General features: G+C 35.0%; 1 protein-coding gene across 1 annotated transcript in view; it reads right to left on the bottom strand.

Annotated features, from left to right (window-relative positions):
• The window catches only part of MMP16 (matrix metallopeptidase 16), a 299878-nt gene that overhangs the window by 21648 nt on the left and 255900 nt on the right, over positions 1-22330 (bottom strand). Inside the window, exons 7-8 of the mRNA XM_047783647.1 lie at positions 17206-17344; positions 1458-1608 (exon numbers count right to left, since the gene is read on the bottom strand). Coding sequence (XP_047639603.1) covers positions 1458-1608; positions 17206-17344 — 290 coding nt within the window. The remainder of the gene's footprint in view (positions 1-1457; positions 1609-17205; positions 17345-22330) is intronic.

The raw sequence follows: 22330 nt of genomic DNA, 5'->3' as shown, positions 1-22330 counted from the left end.
CTGTTACAATCAATTTCTTCATTCTTCTTTCATACTTTGCTGAGAGTCATATACTTTTTGTGATAAGCAGTATCTTCTACTTTAATAGAGTTTAATGAATCTGCTGTTTTTTAAGCTAGTAAGGTACATTTAGCAAAACCTTAGTTTCATGTTAGTAAATTAAAATCTATGAACATTTTGCTATAGAGGTTTATAGAAATCTAATGTATAAAAAAATCTGTAACAAAATAAATGCAAATGTATACATTTTTATCCATGGAGGCTAATTACAGGATCTTTTTGTTCACATATAAAGCTCGATGCTTTAAATCACAAACTATCAAAAACAGCAAAGTGCAAAATAACAAGGTTAATATCCTTACTTTTTTCATGAACTTAGAGACATTTTATATGGTTATATTATGATAAGATTATAAGGTAAACTCAAAGCTAGCTTGATCATCAAAACCTTTTGTTTTTATATGTGTTTATGTGTGTGTGTGTGTGTATGTGTGTGTGTGTGTGTGCTTTAAATTTACTTGTAAAATAGAGTACTTAAGTTCCTTTACATACCAATGGAAGTTACTTATTAGTGTCACATTTTGACCTAACTAGTAGTAGCATAATTAAAAATTGATTTTTCATCTCTATTACTTTTAAATTTAATATTAATTTAAATTAATAAAAATATAGCCTTCAACTGATATTTTTTATGTTATGTATGTCTGTTTAAAAGTGGGTGGGGGAACTATTTATGCCTAGGGGTTATTGTACATCATAAAACTAACAGTTCCCTTTAAGTTTTAAAGCCTTGTTAGTAATGTCACAAAAGGAAAAGAAATGACACAAAATAGCAAGGGATATTATACATTGAGCTAAAGATATTTAGCTCAGTGATAGGTTGGTTAGTTCATCTCACCTATCTGGTACCTAAATAAATAGTGTTATAAGAAATAGACTCATGGCTAAACTGAAGATATTTCAAAATTAATCATGTGTAAATCGTAAAAGTTTAAATATAAAAGCAAAAAAAAAAGCCTGTGTTAGAAAGCACTTTTTAAGTAAAGCAAGTAAAATCATAAGAAAATGCATTGTAAGGATAAATACACACTATCTATACAGCTTTATAAGCATGGTAAGATTTGGAAAAGAAAAAGACTATAAGAAAGTCATATTAAGGCTGGGGGAAAAATGTAATTGTAATGTATACAAGTAAGTATAACCTGACCCCCTTGCTGTACAGTGGGAAAATAAAAAAAAAATTATAAAAAAAAGAAAGTCATATTATTTGGTATATTAGAGTAAGATTTATCCAGAATATTATTTCAAAATATGTTTGAAAATATTTTTAATTCTATTCATTATTGTGTTTATATGCACACAGACTCTCAGCAAATGTACAGGCCTATGATATACTAGAAATACTGACTTCTCTAAACATTAGTTAAAAGATCGCTTCATGTGAGGTGTGTACTGACCTGTCCCCCTTGAAGAAATAGGTTTTCCCAACGTCCTCCCACCAAATGGCTGAATCAATACCATGGGGGGGAATTCCGCTTCCAAGAGTCATCAAGTCATGAGGGTAACCAGGTTGCAGAGTCGTGTCCTTGAACACCCAATATTTGTTCCCTGTATGAAATAAGTGCAAATGCAGAACACACTAATTTAACGTCAAAAATCACAATGTATCTGCTAACACATTGCACTGAAAAATTTATACATGACATCCATGAAATAACTTAGCAGCAGTTACATCTGGAATACTGAAGTTATTTTTGAAACATCAATGTTATTTTCAAAAGTGGATATAACGGAAAGCTATTTAAATAATGTAATCAGAATTTGTGAATTAATTTCAGAAATAAAAAAGACCTACAGCCTCCCATATTGAAACAGTTCTGAATCAAAGGTTAAGGATTCTTTCTCTATGAATTAGAGGCCTTATTTTCATTCAAGGCTAAATCATGCCTGTGTTTTGTGCGTTCTATGTATCCTCAGATTGCTGTACTGATTATAATCCCTACTCTGTTAAAACATGTTCTTCAGACTGATCCTTTCCTTTTATTATATAAGCATTCACACATCCCTCTTGTCTTATAAAGTGGTCCTCCTTTGACCTGATTCTCTCTTTCTAGTTGTTACACTACCCTCTCAGAGTGGTAACTGAAGGGGGCAAAATTTTAACGCTAACCTGGTTCACAATTGCTAGAGTGTGGCAATACTAATTTTTTTTAAAGATGAACTTTAGTTAGGTTTATTTCTGTTTCGAAATTATCTACAGACAGCACACTTTCTCATTCCCTACACCCTTGGCGGACCGTGAATACCACTCTACTTTTTGGTATGTCTCTCAAGGAGTCTGCAACTATTCCTCACTCCACTGACAGTTGATTTAATACCTATTGTGTATTGAAACCTTTCGTCTTGGAGTCACCAGTGCCTATAATTTTCAACCTTATCTGTTGACACAGTTGCCCACTTAAAGCATTTTTTTTCCCCCTGAACGTCTAGAAAACCATTTTTTGTTGTCGTTGTTGTTATTTTTCTTTCTTCTTTAGCTATTCCTCTCTGGATTCATTTATTTCACCCAGTCCTTGAATGTTTTCATTTCCCAGGGCTCTGTTCTCTACCCTCTTCTCTTCTTACTTTAAATTGAGGAGGGGCAAAATGGTGTCACAAACTCAAATACTAATAAGAACTGGGCTATAGATGACAGGATTAGAATGGTAGGGGTATTGAAATATTGAGAAACATCCACAAAAGTCAATAAATATCTATTCTTTAAAGGCCTATCCACATCATGCCTCCCCCCACCCCCCACCCCAGGCCTCTTCCCCTCATCCCTCTGAATCTTTCTATAATCAAGTAACTTCTTGAATAACTAACTCCTCTTGAAGTTACTATCTGGCAAAGTAAAACAGTGTCTATTAATATCCGGCAAACTAATACTATGTCCTTTCTGATAGATGTAAGGCCTTCCACATTGTTACCATATTTCAGTATTACTCCCAGATGAAAAAATATGATAAACTGTAGCATTCATTATACACCAAAGGAATTAAAAAAATTAATACCATATACTGGCCTAAAACAACACAACACAAACAAACCAAAAATCCCATCTTTAGGCTAGATTTAGTTAGGAGTTTCTAGTCTGTAACCAGGTTAATCTTATTTACTCCAAGAGCTCTACTACCATTTGCTATTTTTTTAAATTGAAACAACATTTATTGAGTACCTTCGGTGTCCAAAATATCATGTTAAGTACTAAGGAGAACAAGACAGATCTGATCACTACCCTGATCATTCTACATTTAAGTAAATTCAGTGATGAAAATCAAGAATACAAAAACGTAACTGTAGTCATTGGAAAACTACTGAATTCTGTGAAAGAGACATATCAGGGGTTGAGAAAAAGAAACATAGGGGACTTTTTCGAGTTAGGAGGTCAAGAAATCCTCTCTGAAGAAATCAAATTAAGCTGAAATTTAAAGAAAGAGAAGATGATGATGGCTATGCAAAGAATATTGGAAAGAGTGTTTCAAGAAAAGAAGAATTTTATATCACCAAAAATCTGAAAGATCCATGGAGTGTAATAAACAAGAAGAGAGTAGCCCTGAAAACTTACATGATGAGCTTGGATTTTAAAATGAGTACACTGGGAAGCAACCAAAGAGATTAAATTAGGAGTTCTCATTCTATTTCAGTGGTAATGAACTTGACTAGGATCCATGAGGAAGTGAGTTCCATCCCTGGCCTAGCTCAGTGGGTTAAGGATCCAGTGTTGCCATGAGCTGCAGTGTAGGTTGTGGCTGGAATCTGGTGTTGCTATGGCTGTGGCATACATAGGCTGGTAGCTGCAGCTCTGATTGGACCCCTAGCCTACGAACTTCCATATGCCCAGGTGCAGCTCTAAAAAGCAAAAAATAAAAATTTAAAAAGAGAGATTAAATTATTTGGAGGGATATGATCTGTTTCATGTTTTTAAAAGATGATGTTAGGGGGAGTTCCCTTCTTTGCTCAGTGATTAATGAACCTGACTAATATCCATGAGGATGCAGGTTTGATCTCTGGCCTAGCTCAATGAGTTAACCGTGAACTGTGGTGTAGGTCACAGATGTAGCTTGGATCCCACATTGCTGTGGCTGTGGTGTAGGCTGGCAGCTGTACCTCCAACTGGACCCCTAGTCTGGAAACTTCCATATGCCACAGGTGCAACCCTAAAAGGCAATAAATAAATAAATAAATAAATAAAGATGCTGTTTGGCCTTTCGTGGAAAATGATCATAGAGGGAAGGATGAAAATGAGAAGATACATCCAGTTTAGTTAATTAGTTAAATCATCCATTGAGAACTAATTTAGGATACATACTAGTCACTGCTTTAGGCACTAGAGATATGGGGGTGAACAACAAGGGCAACATCTCTAATCGTGAGCTTAGATGGTAGCGAATAAGTGGGGGAAAAATTGGCCTTAAATAAGCAGATGAATGAAGATAATTTCAGAGAGAAAAGTGCTATAAAATATAAAGAAATACATTAATATAACAGTGATGGATGGGTTTAGGGCTTCTTTGAATTTGGAGATAGAAAATATCCCTTTATTCAGGTGACATATGAATTGTGACTTACATAATTCAAAAAAGCCAACCTGGTGAAGATAGTTTGAGAGGGAGGAAACACAAGAATAAGTGCCATAATGGAAAGAATCTTGTTAGGTAACTAATCACAAAGTTGTAGGAGTACATAGTAAGGACAAAGGTGAGGACCTCCCTTTATGGGGCCTTTGGCAATACTATAATTTTACTCTAAATGGAATAGGAGCCACTGAATAATTTGATTAAAAATTTCTTTCATTAGGGGAGCTCTATCCTGGCTCAGTGGTAACAACCCAACTAGTATCCATGAGGATGCGGGTTTGATCCCTAGCCTTGCTAGGTGGATTTAAGGTTCCACTGTTGCTGTGAGCTGAGATGTAGGTCTCAGATATGGCACAGATCCTGAATTGCTGTGTCTGTGACTGTGGCTGGCAGCTACTGCTCTGATTCTGCACCTAGCCTGCGAACTTCCATATGCCATGGGTGTGGCCATAAAAGGACAAAAAAAAGTTCTTTATTAGTAGTCTGGAATAAGATGGAAGCAATAGAGTTGGAAAGGAATCGTGAAATATTTTAGAGATGGAGTTGATAGGCATTGATGATGGGTTAGCTGTAGGGGAATAAAGAAAAGATGGTGTTAAGAAAAATCTTAAAGTTCTGACCATTATAAATGAGAAAACAAGAGTGTTACATAAATAGACCAAGATGACTGGGGTGGGTGGGCTATTGGGGATTTAAATCAAAAATTTGAGAGCTCATTTAGCTATCTAAATGAAGAAGGCACGTAGAAAACTGGATCCATTTTTGAAGATGATAGTTTTAAAGTCACGAGCATCAATAAAACACTTACTAATCTAGTATTTCATGAGATAATCTAGGGATACATATAGAGGGGATGATGAGGAACTACTACTGGCCATGTGACCCCCAAAGAGATCACATAAAAGAAGATGGAAGAGTAGACAAATGAGAAGGAGGCGGAGCAGATAAGGAAGGAGTCTAAAGTAAAAGAAAACTCAAAAAGCAAAAAATGAGAGTGGTCAGAAATGGCTATCTCTAGTCCGATATATATTGAAAGCCTAAAGTTACCTAGTGGGATTTTCTCCAAAGCTGACCTACCTGAAAGTTCAAATTTGAATTCATCAAAGCACCCTTCTTCTTGTCTTCCCTATTTGGATAGATGGCACACTAATTACTCAATAACTCACATTTGAAACCTCCCTATCCATAGTTTTTCATATCTAATGTAACATTACATTAAGCTAGATAATTTCATAACTCTTCCTTGAACCCACACCCATTATTCTTGCCACTGGTACTAGGTATGCTCTCACTGTTCCTTATAAGGTTGCTTATAGAGTTCCCTGGTGGCTCAATGGGTTAAGGATCACATGTTGTTACTGCTGTGGCTCTGTTTACTCCTGCCACATGGGTTCAATCCCTAGTCTGGGAACTTTTGCATGCTGTAGGCACAGCCAACAGCAACAAAATATTAAATCAACTATCTGCAAGCTCTAACATAAGTCCCATTGTTCTCCTTGTCTCCCTCTACATTACCAATCTAAACCCCAGTCAAAATTCTACAGAATTATGGAGATCCAGCTTATGTAGATGAGAAAAGATAAGCAGAGTCATTTCATGCCTCTTTCTTATCAGTGTGACATAGGGAATATTGAGAAACTTTCTTACTCAGCAGGGGGAATTGACAATTCACTATATAGTAGGATGTCTATGAAGTCATGATGTCCATGGGCAAGAAGACATACCACTGAAAAAGAAATTGAGTAAGCAGAGTAGTATATTACAAGTTAAAAAATAATGAGTAGATGTGAAGAGAAAAGAAATAGGAAAGGAACAATGAAGCCTATTAGAGAGATGGCAGGTTTGCCAGTTTCTGAGCCATTTGAGTTCCTGTCACACCCACTCGTAAACTCAGTTAATCTGGTTGGGTTTATTTATTTTTTTTAATAAATGAGACTGTTCAATATAATTTTTGACCTTCCAAACATCACACAGATATTAGGTGTGAAAGCCCAAGTCCATTAGCCAAAGTCCTGGCTTTTAGCCACTGTCCCATGCTATCTTCCAGTGATATGCTTTAAGAGCAACACTTGTATTTTATAGTTGGTGCAATTTAATGCCTCCTTTCTTGTTTCCCTGCTTCCAGTCTACCTCTCTTGTATCTTATCTTCCACAAGGTCATTAAAGGGATCTCCTTGAAATATCTGCCTGATTTTATCCCTTTTATTTACATTCCTTAGTGGTTTCCCATACATTTGGGATAAAATCCAAACCCATCTATATGAGTAAGGTGGGCTCCTAATTTTCCAGAGCACTCTTACTTAGAACTCTGCACTTTAATGAATCAAAAGCCTGCCACACATTCTAGGCTGTGAACAGCTTGAGGACAAACATATCTGATTCTGTTTTCTTGCAGGACCTTGTACATAAGGCCTGGAAAGCAGCAGGTACTTAACAAATTGTGATAGAGTCAAAAAAACATGTTTAATAATACATAAATAACTGAATACACAATTCAAAATCTACTTAGACAATAAAGGCTACATAAATAATTGTGGGCTTTAGTCTTGAGTCTTAGCGATAGAGGAAGAGAAATGTGTTTTATAGCTATCAGCAAGTCTGACAAAATTTAAAGGCCCCAGGGCTGTGTTGGAGGACTATTTAAGTATTTATATTTAACTGTATGTTAGGAAATCCTGAGCTATTGTTTAATCTTAATACTTTTATAAAGAAAATACCACATCCCAAAGGCCCAGGTTACTTCCTTACCAGAGTTAGTGAGATGGAAAATCCAGAGAGCTGTTTGCTAGGTTGCTCTATATTTTAGTCTATCTCTGTGACATTTAAAATAGAAAAGTTTACAATAGCCTATATCTCAACAACTTACTATATCCATGCCTTCCATCTCAGCTTTAATTAGGAGAGGGTATATAGTTCCAGTACTTTCCACACTAGCTATGTAGAGTAAACTTTCACCAGCTCAACTCAGTTGATTCTCTTTTCTTTCAAGCAGAAGCACACTAGTATGCTCTTGAATACTTCCATTTGCAGTTCCTAAACTCCATGCTTTCTATAAAAATGTCTTCACACTCTTTCCATTCCTTCTCGATTTTGCTAGGCTCATGGAAAACCTGGATGTCTTGGTGCATGCAACATGAGAAAATGTTCACAGAAATTCAGTTTATAAGCTGTATAGTATGTCTTAGGAGAAGACAATGTTTGAGGAAAAAAAAGTCTTACAGTTCTTCTAGGAAATTTTTGTATTATATAAAAGTATATTTCTTTTTTTTTTTTTGTAGTGGTCAGGGCTTCTAATGCGTTTTGGAAATACTTTTCAATACTACTGGTCAAATGTTTTCCATTAATAAAGGGAGAGTGCATCTACCCATCACTTTTAATGCTCAAGGCCTTTGCATAGAAGATCTCAATTAGCTTTTTTTTTCCCTATTAGGAAGAAACACTAAGGTATTTTATTTTAATGCATTTATATTCCATTAAAAAAAAGCAAAACAGTAAAAAATTGCTATAAGTTTGCATGATGAGACGCCAGCAGTTACATACAAAACAATTAAAAAAAAAAAAAAAAAGAACTACTTTGCCTGATGGGTATTTGTGACATAGGATTCAAGAAAATAACACAACAATCATTGTGAGTTAAACATTTAATTATCCAAGTGCTTATTAAGAAAATGCAATTATACAATCCCCTTTGTATCTTAATTAGGTAAGGTTTTTCACATGACAAAACTGAAATGACTGTTCCTATTTTTTAGATTTTGAGTAAGTATGTGAAATTCACATTCTACTTTTTTTTTAATAGGTGAAGTGAATTTTTAACTACTTTACCATCAGAGAGTCTGGTTCTCTAATAAAAGATTGCCTCTTTGGCAGAAAGAAGGACTGGATTTCATACGAGGTTGATTTTTGGAGCAAGTGGAAAAAATTGGTCGTTTCTAACATTGTACTTGGCAGAATACAGAGGAAAATATCAACAAGTCTGAGTTAAAGACAGAGAAGCTTTATAAGTAAAATGAATAACCTCAAAGAATATTTGGAGTTTGGGGTGACTTTATAGATTCCAATAATTTTATTTATTTTTTTATCCCAAAATTTTTCAGTGAGAGTCATCCAGTGATCCATCAGTCCATCCATCATCTATCCATCCATCCATCCATTCAGTGTCTGTTTGTTAAAAGCTTATTATAGACAGACAGTCATTGAACTTGGAGCTGTAGATACAACAATGAAGGAAACACACTAGACTCTTGATTTTGTGGAACTGAGGGACCTGCTCAGGAAATAAACACTAAGCCAATGATAGCATAAGGAATTTTTAAATTACACGTTTATTCCTACAAAAAAAAAAGTAGAGTGTCTAATTACTTTTAAGACTTTTTATCAAGAGCACAGTGCCTAGCTTGGAGGCTAAGACAACTAGTGACGACTTTCCTAAAACCCTTGAATTGAGCCACGGCTACTAATAGGAGTACATTATCTTGTTCACATGTACTGGATCAGAAAAATTCTTGAGAATCCAGCCTAACACATTTATTTTACAGGACAAAAAAGTGATGTGCTTAAAATCACACAATCAATTGCTAATAGATTTGTACTACAGTTCAGGTCTTTTAATTCAGTGCTTAACTTACTATTTCAAATTGACTTTCAAAACATAACATGTTTACAGTCTGTCTGACTTTTAGAATCGCTGATGATTTCCTGCTTCCTTCCCCCTTTATCAACTAATCACTCCACATTTATTATGGAAGTGTTTATTAATTAATCCACTGTATTATGCATATGCCTTGTTCATTGTATCCTCAGTAATTAGATACTCTTTATAACAATAATTTTTAAAAAATCAACTGTATTTCTGTCTCTTCAGAGTCCACAAAACCCTACTTATACATTTATATTTTGTATCTTCTATTACAATAGTGGTCAATAAACCAGAGACACCAGCTGCTGCCTGTTTTTGCAGAAAAAAAAAATTATCTGAACACAGACATACCAATTCATTCCAATACTGTCTTATCTGCTTTTACTCTACAATGACAGAATTTAGTAATTATGATAGAGACCAAATGGTCTGCAAAGCCAAAAGTATTAACTATGTGGCATTTTACAGAAAAGATTAGGACATAAATTCCATATTGGCTGGCTTTTCTTCATATCAAATAAGCCTGTACTCGGATTACCCAATAATTACATTAATTTGGCCGATTACTGTTCAACACTGATATATTATTTGAGAACACTATAGGGATTTTTTTTAATTGACATATTTAATATTTTCATTATTACATTCTATAATAAAAATGTATTAACTTTAGAATCAGATAGAACTAAGGGGTGATTGCTCTACCAATTATTAGATGTGAGATTTTGGGCAAATCACTAAATCTGAGGCTTCCTTTCCTAATTTATAAATAAAATACTAACTCTTCTCATTCAGAGTTCTGGAAATAATGATAGATCAAATGTATAATATAGCCACACTGTATTTGGCTCAAGGAACCCAACAAATGGTCTTATTATTTTTATGTAATACAATACTTCACTGTTCAAATTTGCCTAGTATCTACTCAAATAAATAGTGCCAATAATGAATGATTACGAATGCTGATCAATGTCAGTGCCAATTATTTGGATTAAATTTTAATTTCTATTTTAAAAAAATTAATATTTTTTAGTAGTTATTTCCCCAATATAATTTTTTTTCTATTGTACAGCATGGTGACCCAGTTACACATACATGTATACATTCTATTTTCTCATGTTATCATGCTCCATCATAAGTGACTAGACAAGAGTTTCCAGTGCTACACAGCAGGATCTCATTGCTAATCCATTCCAAAGGCAACAGTTTGTATCTATTAGCCCCCAGCTCCCCAGCCTCCCCATTCCCCTCCCCTCCCCCTTGGCAACCACAAGTCTATTCTGCAGGTCCATGATTTTCTTTTCTGTGGAAAGGTTCATTTGTGCCTTATGTTAGATTCCTGTTTGTACTCAAAAAATATGAATACAAGCCCAGTTCTGGAGGTCATGTTACTTTTTGTTACCAACATTTACTTTTCCCAGTTCTACAATACTATCAAGTAATTAGAGAATTTTGAATCTTATACAAATGTGGAAGACATTGAAGTGTGTAGCTTAGATCTCCCTTGAAGAAAGAACTGGCCATTTAGCTGAATGCCTTTGGATCTGGTAGTGGGCCAAGGAGTTAGCTGAGTGCCTTTGGTCAGGCCATGCTCTTCATGGGCAGATTCCAGGCAATGACTGAGCACAGTAGGTACTAGATTCTGGCCATTTCTGCCCCATGTGGGACTACTTTAAATGGCAATCTTTGCTCTGGAGTTCCTCATTGAGATTGCCAAAGCCTCTGTGACAGTTCTGCCTTCTCCCTCTTTATCTTTTACAGGTTTAGCTCCCTTTCACAGGTTTAGCTCCCTTTATGCTTCCCAGGGAACGCAAACTTAAACATAATAAATAAAAAGATGTGACAGAAGTTTTTGAATATGAGGAACATTTAGATACACAATCATTACTGATGGGAAAATACTGCAGTTTAAAATATTAATTAAAACAGCCATAATAAAAGCATACCATACATTTTGATCAATTATAAATAAGTATAGGTAAAATACAGGGGAAATTTTCAAATATTAAATATTTGGCTCCTTGGTTTATATGGTCGCTTAGGTCAATATAAAATATATTGACATGTATATTAAAATTCTCTGAATAGGAGCTCCCGTCGTGGCTGAGTGGTTAATGAATCTGACTGGGAACCATGAGGTTGCAGGTTCGATCCCCAGCCTTGCTCAGTGGGTTGAGGATCTGCCGTTGCCATGAGCTGTGGTGTAGGTCCCAGACACAGCTTGGATCCCACATTACTGTGTCTCTGGTGTAGGCCAGCGGCTACAGCTCCAATTAGCCCCCTAGCCTGGGAACCTCCATATGCTGTGGGTGTGGGCCTAAAAGGACAAAAGACAAATATATATATGTCCTCAACGCATCTATATAATCAGGATAATGAATCAGGTTCATCATCCTGAAACATTTTCTCACGACCGTCTGTATTCCCTACTGCCCAATCTCTCCTGGCCTCAGGCAACAATACTTCCTATAATAATAGATGAGTTTGCACTTTCTAGAATTTTACGTGAATGTAACAGTATTGATGTACTTTTTTTTTCTGAATTTTTCACTCAGTGTAATTATTTTGAGCTTCATCTATGTAGCAAAATCAGCAGTTCATCCTTTTTATTGCTAAGTAGTATTTCATTGTACATCTATACTATGCTTTGTTTATCCATTCGCCTTCTGAGAATATACGAATAGATTTTAGTTTTTGGTTATCAAAAATATGTCTTCTTTGAATACTTGTGTAGTAGTCTGCAGAAATGCTTTTATCTGTCTTTGAAAAATACTGGAGTGCAATGTTATTTCTATTTTTAACTTTTGAAGGAATTGTCAACTTGGCATGGTCAGTCTTTTCAAAATTTTGCCCTTCTAACAAATACGCATCTCACAGAGGTTTTATTTTACATTTGCCTAATGACTAACACTGTTTAGCATCTTTTCATGTGCACTTTTGGCATCCATATATCATCTTTAATGAAGTTTCTATTCAAATCCTTTGCTCATTACTGAGTTGTTTGTTTTCTTTTTCCTGAGAGTTTAGTTTTACTTATTCTGGATACAAATCCTTCATCATATATGTGGTTTGTAAATATTGTTGATGGCATGTCTTTTTATTCTCTTAGTGTCTTTTAAGTGTAAATTTTTAAAATTTTTATGGTGTCCAATTTATCAATTTTTCTTTTATGAATTGTAGTTTGGGCAACAAATATAAAAAAATTTTGCTTAAGCCAAAGTCACATATATTTTTATCCTATTTTTTTCTAGTTGTTTTATAGTTATCTCTTTAGGTTTGGACTACTGAGAGTTCATTTTTATGTATGGTACAAGGTATAGATTAGAGTTTATAAACATATAAATATTTTTATATCCTTATAATTATTCTTGAGCTCTGTTTTATCATTGCTACTTAGAAATAATTTGATCACTTCAAGTGTTTTAAGATTTGTTATGTGTGACTGAAACTGTGCTCTTTCTATGATAATTATTCCCCACTACTGAAGAAAAACCCTTCTCAGTACTCTAGCTGGTACCTATGGACAGCCTGGTGGGGAACAATTACTGTTAGTCTGATGTGAGTGTCAGGCACTGTTCCTTTTATACTTACTGTGTAATTTTTTTTTCTTCAGACTTCAGTCATTTCCTTACACACACATGCTGACCAATTTTCTCTCCCATACGTTCAAGGTTTCCTCTGCTAAACTCTGGGTTCTTACGCTGTGCAGCTCCTTCCTTTGCATTACTTTGTCCTGTGAACTGTAGCCACCTTGATCCCCCTTGACTCTCAGCTCTGTCTGACTGAGAGAACTGTCTGAGTTCCACCTGGATTCCTGTACCTTGGGCCATAGCCTGGAAATTCTTTCAAAACAGAAAACTGGAGCAATTTCTGGGCTTCTCTTTGTTTTTAACTCCTGGGATGCACTGCCTTTATTTCTCGATGTCTAGTGTCATGAAAATCTCTGTTTTATATATTTTGTCCAGTTTTTGGTGGTTTTGTGTGCAAGGATAAATCTGGTAGCAGAGGTCACCCTTGCTATAGATTGATATACTACACTTTTACATATCAAAAAGCAATAAACTTTTTTAAGAATATAAAACTGGGAGTTCCCGTCGTGGCGCAGTGGTTAACGAATTCGACTAGGAACCATGAGGTTGCGGGTTCCGTCCCTGCCCTTGCTCAGTGGGTTAACGATCCGGCGTTGCCGTGAGCTGTGGTGTAGGTCGCAGACGCGGCTCGGATCCCGCGTTGCTGTGGCTCTGGCGTAGGCCGGTGGCTACAGCTCCGATTTGACCCCTAGCCTGGGAACCTCCATATGCCGCGGAAGCGGCCCAAACAAATAGCAAAAAGACAAAAAAAAAAAAAAAAGAATATAAAACTGATCACATCTGTAGAGAGCAAGCTACATAAGTTTTTACAATTATGGACTGACAACTCCCACAGCATATGGTAAATACACACATATAAATTTTGCCCAAAGCTCAAAAGTTATATAAATTATGCAAAAATATGACATTTTATTTGTATCTAGCAGCTTCTCATTCTTCTTAAGGTACTTACAAAAGTTCATTTGAATATAACATGTTAGGCTTATTTTATATTACTAAGACATTATTTATACTTCATAAACATTCATTTATAGTAATATTTAAATCCACATCTTCAAATTCTATGCAAGTTGAAAGCCAGGCTAACACTAAGTACCTTTAGGAAATACATGATTAAATAAGTTCATATACCAACATCTTAACTTAGAGTTCAGTTAAGTAGAAGGAAAAAAAGACAAAGCTAGGTATGTACAAGTATTATTGTATAGTACAGATTAGAAGAAGAGAAAATCATAAAGGAGAAATAAGGAGAAAGAAAACAAAGGGAAAGAGAGCCAAATAAAAACAACTTGAAAAAGAGTAATGCTTGAATTCATTGGTGACAATTGTCCAGGATGACTGATAGAGGCTGAGACCAACTTATACAGAGCTGTGAATACAGATGCATATTAGGACTTGAGTTTTATTCTTTATTCATTCCATAATTATTTATTTAGTGTTTACTACATCCCTGTCATTTTTTTAAAACATAGGTCAGCTAACTAGGACAAATGACCTGTTTTTTGTATAGCCCATGATCTAAGAAGAATTTTTACATTTTTGAAGGATGAAAAAGATAAAATAAAATATAATAGAAATGGTATGGTCTTCAAAGCCTAAAACATTTTCTATTAGGTCATTACAGAAAAACTTTGTAACTTCCTAATTTAAGATATTGGAGATAACAGTATAAGACAACAGCAACAAGGGAGATGATCTTATGAGCTAAGAGTCTAGTGAGAAGGATAGAGATGAGCAATAAATAAGTGAAATATATGGTTTGCCTGATGGTATGTAGAAAATTAAATAGGGCAGGGGAAATTAGACTGATAGAGATGAGGCATTCTCACGGTCCATAGAACAAGATGGACACGATGGTCATGGGATGAGATATGATCTAATTATCTAAACTTCGAGGTGATAAAGGCCATAAAGAGATGGTAGCAAGCTGAGACAGTCATTTTGCTTGTGATTGTTGTGATGAGGGTGGGAAAGGGGGTGGTTGTGTCACCCAAAGCCAGGGTTCTGGAACTCTTAACTCTTCTGACAAAAATAAGATAGAGACCAGGGAAAAGGGTGGCCTTATGGAAACAACCAGAGCTTCCGGCTCCCTGTGGATAAGCAATGATATTTGGATTAAGGGAGCTGCATGTTCATAGCTGGGTTTGGAGAAGGTTTATTTGAAGATAATGTGGGGAGTAAACTGGGGGAAGGATGCACCACAGCAGAGTTTTTGGAGTGACAAAGTTCTAAGATTAGACATTTTTTGATGCTGACAAGATATCAGAAGACACACTGATAAGCTAAACATTCTAAAAGTTTAATAAATATATGACAAGAGACAAAGTTATTCCTATTATCAGTATCATAAGAAATACCATATTGAGCCAAATCAATATTCAATTATATTGCTTTTATTAAAGTGCTTGTTGAGCATGTATTATGTACCCAACACTGTTCTGAGAACTGAAAATACAGTAGTGTGCAAGAAAATATAAACAAAATCCCTCTCTCATGAAATGTCCATTCAAATGCTGTAGATAATTTCAAATTTTTTCAAGAGCTGTGTGCACATTGAAAGGTATCTCTTTAAATGGGGTGGACAGGGAGGGAATTCTGCGAACTCCCTTTTATGCTGGCTGTTGAAAGATGAAAAGGAGCTAGCCATTCCAGAGTGAGTGAGTGACAAGAGGCAAACTGAATAAAAGTGAGAAGGCCTTGAGGCAATAAAGAACTGTGGGAACACTGATTTATTTCTGTGGCAGTTTCTCCTCAGGCAGTTTTGTCAGAGAGCACTATTGAGACAGGGCCTCCTGGGACAGCCCTCAAGCCATAGGCTACCCAGGGCTTATCCTTTCCTTTTCTCTCTTGCTACTGTGCATAAGACCAAAGAAGAGTGTAAGGGTGGGTAATTTCTCTCCAAATATCATGCGCCCAAGATTTACAACCATTAGATGTATCCTTTCTTTGTCCACAGTGGTATAGTACATGTCCACTTCTTTTACACACTTATTATAGATGGCAGGAAGGCAATAATATTGATAGTAATCACACCAGTATCAGCAATAGTTGGTATTTATTAAGGGCTTAAGTATACCAAGTACATCACATGTAGTCATTAACTTAGTCCTCAAACTAATTCTGAGATGGGGAATATTACTAACCTCATTTCTTAGATGAAAAAACTGAGGCAAAGAGAATTGAGTAACCATACAGCTAAGTGCTTAAAATTGGCAATATGACTGTAGGACTATGACATTCTTTTAATTAATGTGCTATACCCACTCTTTCTCAGGTTACAATCTATAAAGATAAATTATGAATATATGCTTTCATTTTATGTAAGTGGTTTGGACCTCACTTTAAGTTTCACAAGCGTTTCTCAAACCCTGTTTTCGTTACCCTCATCACTACTATGAATTCTTCTAGTTGGATCCTGAGAATAATTCCTTTTATTTGGTTAAAATCCCTTTTCTTTTCTCTTAACCTCCATCCTATTTATTAAGCTTATTCAATAGTACTTTAGACTTTGAATAATCCATTCAATCATGTACATTCTGCACCCTAGTTCTCCTCAGATCAGTTCAAACATGTTCTGATAATTCTCTCAATCCTCCAACCCAGTCACTCTTTTTCCTGTGTTTCCCATCCCCACTCCCGGGGACTAAGATTTATTGTTTTGATTATTAGCAAGTTTCGAAGATGAAGTACCAGTTGCTTGACTTAAGTTTACTCTACCAGGTAATCTCACTTTGCATGCCTGTAATGAGTATTTGTGTAATTAATATTCCTCACTAAGATAAATCATAAACAATAAACTTTATTGGATAAGATGATTGGATGAGTATTCTCTCTCATAAATTTCCTTTCCTTTATGAGCAATTTCTTAGTTTACTGAAAACTATTGACTGTATACTGACTAAATCAAGTAAAGTTTAAGAGATTACACATGAAAATAAGTGAAATAAATTTCATTGCATAAAAATAGCAAGCAACTCCAAATAATCTTAAAAAAACCCTTAGTTAATAGAAAAGCAACATTTCACTCATTCATTCATTTGCATATTTATTTTCCAATGTTTTTAGGACAAATCAAAATATTCCAAGAAATCACATTGCCTCCTAAATTTGACTTACAAATAAGAATACCATTTGAGAAAATATAAATTAGAGAATTAAAAATTATCTTTGAGTTGACTTCATTTATATTTGTAGTGAACATGTGTGGTTCATTTTATAAGATTAATTAGCTATGTGACCTCACTCAACAGATATTACTCATCCATCTCTATGTAACCATATACACACACATGTGCAACAAGGCCTGGGACAAATTGACAAAACTACAAAAGAGCAATGCATGGTGAACACGCCTTACCTTTAAAGAAGACAAAATTCCCATCACTGTTTTCATAAACAGCATCGATACTAGGAGGCAAGCCTCTCCAGAAGTAAGTAATTTGCATGGGGTAGCCATCCATCACCCTGTTGTTTCTCACTCGCCAAAACCACTGGTCCTGCAAAACAAACAGAAGCATCTCTCAACAAATGTGAGTCCTCTGGGACTGTCTTTGTCCCTGTTTTTAATGCTTTCAAACCTAAGCTAGTGCCTTTATCACTGCCCTACATCAAACCTGTCAAAGAAACAGCTAAACAACTTGCCAACAATGACTACAAAGTTTCTTATAGTAAACTACCCAATTCCTAATCCATATATTGTGGTTAAAAAGATAATGTAAAAACATGTAATCTCACATTATCTCCAGGGCTTTCTAGATAGAAAAACAGAGGTAGCACAGATAAGTCCCTGCCATATTTGTGGATTAAGTGAGCTTTACAAAATATGAGCAGCATATGCACACATATGCATCTTTGCATTTTAAGATCCCCACACCTAAAGTTTTGTGATGAAATAGGGAAGCTGTACTTTCTGGTATGCCCAGGTTACATCTACTGTCTCTTGTAACTATAAGTAGAGTCCTCTTTCACCTTTAAATGTTCCCTGGTTTGGATGATAAATTATATGATCATCTTAAATGAACGAAGTTATCTGGATTTCAATCTGCATCAACTGCCTCTCCTATTTGCTCTCACAATAACCTGTACTTCAATCATAACACAAGCCATTTTATATTAAATGTGTTCACTCATCTCTAGTGAGTAAAATATATGACTTGCCTCATATCAGGTATTTATAAATATTTTTGAAATGATAATTAGCCTACATATAATATTTTTCACTATATATTCTTACTGAGTACAAAAAATCTTCCCCTAAAAGATATATCTGATGACATTAAATTGTTTTCTATCAAAAATTTTAAAACAAATGTAGAAGCTATCCAAAGTACTTTAATACTAGAAAAACCAGGTATATTTTATAAACTAATTTTCAATGAATTAAATTTGTATTTCACATTATTTCAGTATTTATAAGAAGGATTTCACATGGAAGTTATGTATTTATAACATTTGAATAAGTGCATATTGCAAAAACACTTCCATTTCAATTCTTGTCTGCTCTATTCTCCCAACTTAGATATTAGCAAGTGATTTATTATACAGCATTCCTGAGCTTTTGGCTAAGAATAGGTTATCCTGACTAGATTTTCTAGGCTTTTTCAATTATTCATATATTCATTCATATACACACACATACAATCTACTAACAATTCTTGGATTTCAGGTAATATATTAAAAATGAGTTTTTTTCTCATCTGAATCAATCCAAAACACAAAAATTTTCTTAAGAAGCTTTGAATAATTGTACTTTATTTTAGTTATAATGAGCTGTCTTCTGTGTTTACTTTGCTATTTATAAATAAAGGAGGAAGTAGAGCAATTAATGACTCCGAGTTCATATTTTATTCTTTCTCTGTCCTTTAATAATTGTGTCACTTTGGTTGAGTTAGTAGTCATTGAGTTATTACCAATAACTGACTCATAGTATGATTACTATATTAAACGTAAAGGACTTTCTAAGGACCTGGCACATAGTAGCATTAAAATTTTTGGTTGTTGTTAAAACTATATTGAAACTAGTTATCCTATTTTTTCCATTTGTAGTTCTATTTACAGTTTTGTCTTTTTCTTTATTTGTTCTTCAAATTTTACTTGTATGTTGGCTCTATCCATGCCTCTTTTTCCAAAAATATTTCTTTATGTTATTGATGTCATAGTACCAGTTAGCCTGAACTAATGAACATTTTGATACACAGGCAGGAGATAACATTAAGCTGATTTTAAAATACAAAGTTATTTCATGAAAAGATTGATCTAAGAAAATATATATGGGCATGAAGATTTAGGGTTTTGCCAATAATTTGTCAGAGGATGATATTCTGAAAATTTAAAAGAAAAAGAGCATTTTGTTCTAGCTAGCTGCAACAGGGATTTTTAACCAAGTGTTAATTAAAGTCATTCCAAACTCCACATAAAATATTTTAAAATTATTGTAATATATATCTTAAAATAAATTTAAAGTGCTAAAATCTTACTGGATTCTGACAAAGAAATAACTGACCATGATTATCTATGGAACAATTAAGAACGCTCCCTAAATTGAAGACTAGGAAGAAACCACATAAAAAGCCTAGATTATATTTCAATTTTTTTCAAATTGATAGTATCTCTCCACATTCCGAGACAAGGTCAATGGCTCTTTGGGACAAACAGGCTGCAGTCTGAAAATAGGAACATAACCCCAACATGCCACTAATGAAGGAAGAAATGACAGTTCTGCCTGAAGATAAGCTGTCAATTTGCAAAAGTTCTCAAGGTAATGTGGAAACAAAGGTGCATGCATGTCTATTTCTCATGACAGTAACCTTGGCAGAGAGTCATATAAATTGTAGATGTTAAAGTTTTGACTCTATTCATTTATCCACAACTTCTCTGTTTAGAGGATGCAATGGAATAATTTAGCATGTATTCTGTCACAGCAGATGTAAACGCATACCATAGTCACTGCAGATTGCCAGTTCAAAACAGAACCTGTGACTAATTTGCAGAGAGAGGATGTTTAAAATGATACTGAGGTCTCGATGTAAATTTTCCTTCCAAGTGGTAACTTCTCTGACCACCCTATCTAAAACTGAAACCCCTCACTCCTCCCATGCACACTTGCTTTCACTCTTCCCCTGCTTTTTCATCATTGATTATGTTCACCTCCATTGTACTTAATACATTGTTCATTCTTTCTCCACTAGAATATAAGCTCAATGATGGCAAACAGGTCTGTTTTTTTTTTTTTTATTGCTTATGGCTTGCTCATTTTGAGAAAAATGCTTTTCATGTTAGTAGAAGCTCACTGATTATTGCTTGAAAGAAAGCAAAAGGAGGAAAAGGCAAAGTAAAAGTGATTTTTTTTTTTCTTCAGAAGCCAAATGCTAGAGTCACAAGACCACAAAAAGTTGTAGTTGAGTAGACAGAGGATTAGTATACATTTTTCTAGAAGGGTGTGATATATAAAGGCCTTTGATCTATGTACAGACAAAAATAATGTTTTCACCTTTCCAAACAATGTAGGTTTTGTTTTAGCCTTTAATATAAAGGGAAAGAATGAAGAATCACCTCTACAGAGCCATAGATTTATTATTTGTATCCTGCCTGTGACCTCTTTTTGACTAGAACTCTTATAGAAAAGGGTGTACGGGAATAGGATACACTAAAAATAATCACAGCTGGCACATTTTCAAAGTCAACCTATGAAAAAACCATTGTGCCTAAAAATAACCAAATAGGAATTCCTACTTAAACACCAATATTTCACTTCACAGACATTTCGAGACAAGGTTTTTCTTTCCATGTAGGATGGGGCCAGACAGACCATTTTGTTCACAAAGATAACAAGTTCATGATATGCACTATGAAGCAGTAACATACAAGAGAAATTCAGTATGCTTTTCTTCCATTCCCTTTAAAATCCCGGCTTATAATCTGCATGTTATTTACTGACAACTCTATAGAAAAAGCATCTTCCCTGCTCTCTGCATATGAAGATGATGTTATTGATCTACTTGCAGTAGAGGATGCTATTTACTGGCCTTTAAAAAAAACAATTAGTACAACTGATCTACTTTTATGTCTCTTCTAACATGTAAGATTATTTGTTTAACAAGCACCTTGATGTATACCTATGAATGTCTTATATGTCTCAACATGAATATTACCAGAAGCGTCTGTGATTCTCTCAGCCCTTTCCTGTAGTGCCACTTCACGCTTCCTCTAGTTTTCCCCACTTCTAAGATAATATCCTGAATCTCTTGTTTTCTCACCGTCATCACTGTCACCATCCTACTCAAGCTGCCATTGTGTTTCACTGAGATGACTACAATGCCAACTCAAAGCCACTGGTTTGCATCTGAATCTGGATTCAAACACAGCCTTGCCTCTGGCTCCTGCACAGTCCCTCACAGGCTCTTCTACTAGTTTTTGACTGAAACATCCATTCCACAAAAAAGCCTCACATGTTCCCCAACTGAAATTATTAAAATGGCATCCTAATCAAGGGACTCATCAGCTATTGAAAAAATAAGAACATCCTTATGTCTACAATAGAGATTTATTTACAAGCAATCATATACTGTTTTTGAGGACCTAGGATATAGCTTGGAGAATGTCTGGGGAATCTTGCTGTTCAAAATTAACCTGGTTCTTAGAAAACAAAATCAGATATGTAATAATAATAGAAGAAAGCCCAAATCCTGGCAGCTATATGCATAACAAGGGGGAAAGCAATCTGTTTGAATGCTTAAAAGGTAGAAGAAATGTTAGCTTTCTATTCTGTGGTAAGCCCTTCTCAAGCAGAATGGGCTCACCCTTAGTAGCCAGAATCATTAAATGGTCTCAGGAGACTGGAGTTAGGGAGGCAGCAGTACATGGGTTACTATGTACATCTGGGCAGGAGATAGGAGCCAGCAAGGATTTCTAAGCCTAAGAGAGACATCCTTATGTTTATCCATTTCAGGCCACTGATTTTTTGAAAAGTCAAGAGGAATAAAAGGAAAATTTGAGGACAAGATTGCTCATGGCCATGGCTGGAGTTAAGAAAAGAAAAAATATGCTTTGGTGCAACTGCTATGAAATAGTTAACTAACACACTCCCCATCAGACTGATTCATTGTCTTATACATACCTCAAATGCAAGGAACAAAAGCAAATGATCAGAAGTTCCTATAAAATTTAATATTAAAATAATTTTTGATAATACCATATGCTAGACTCTATATCTCTCAATCATGTACATAATTACTGAGCTTATTGGAATAAAATTGATAATAATTATTACCCTAAATCTTTTTATATTGAAGTAACTATAGATTCATAAGAAAAACACAGAGAGATTCCATATCCTCTCTCCCAAGCCTCCCCCAATGAAACCTCTTACATAACTAAAGTACAACATCAAGACTAGAAACTTAAGATTGATACACATTGCTGACCTACTTAAAATTTCATGTGCACTCATGTGTGTACATGTGCACTTACGCTAATTATAATAT

This window comes from Phacochoerus africanus, chromosome 6 (assembly GCF_016906955.1).
Source record: "Phacochoerus africanus isolate WHEZ1 chromosome 6, ROS_Pafr_v1, whole genome shotgun sequence".
Lineage (NCBI taxonomy): Eukaryota > Metazoa > Chordata > Mammalia > Artiodactyla > Suidae > Phacochoerus > Phacochoerus africanus.
The sequence above is the reverse complement of the archived record's forward strand: the minus strand, read 5'-3'. Positions and strand labels throughout refer to the sequence as shown.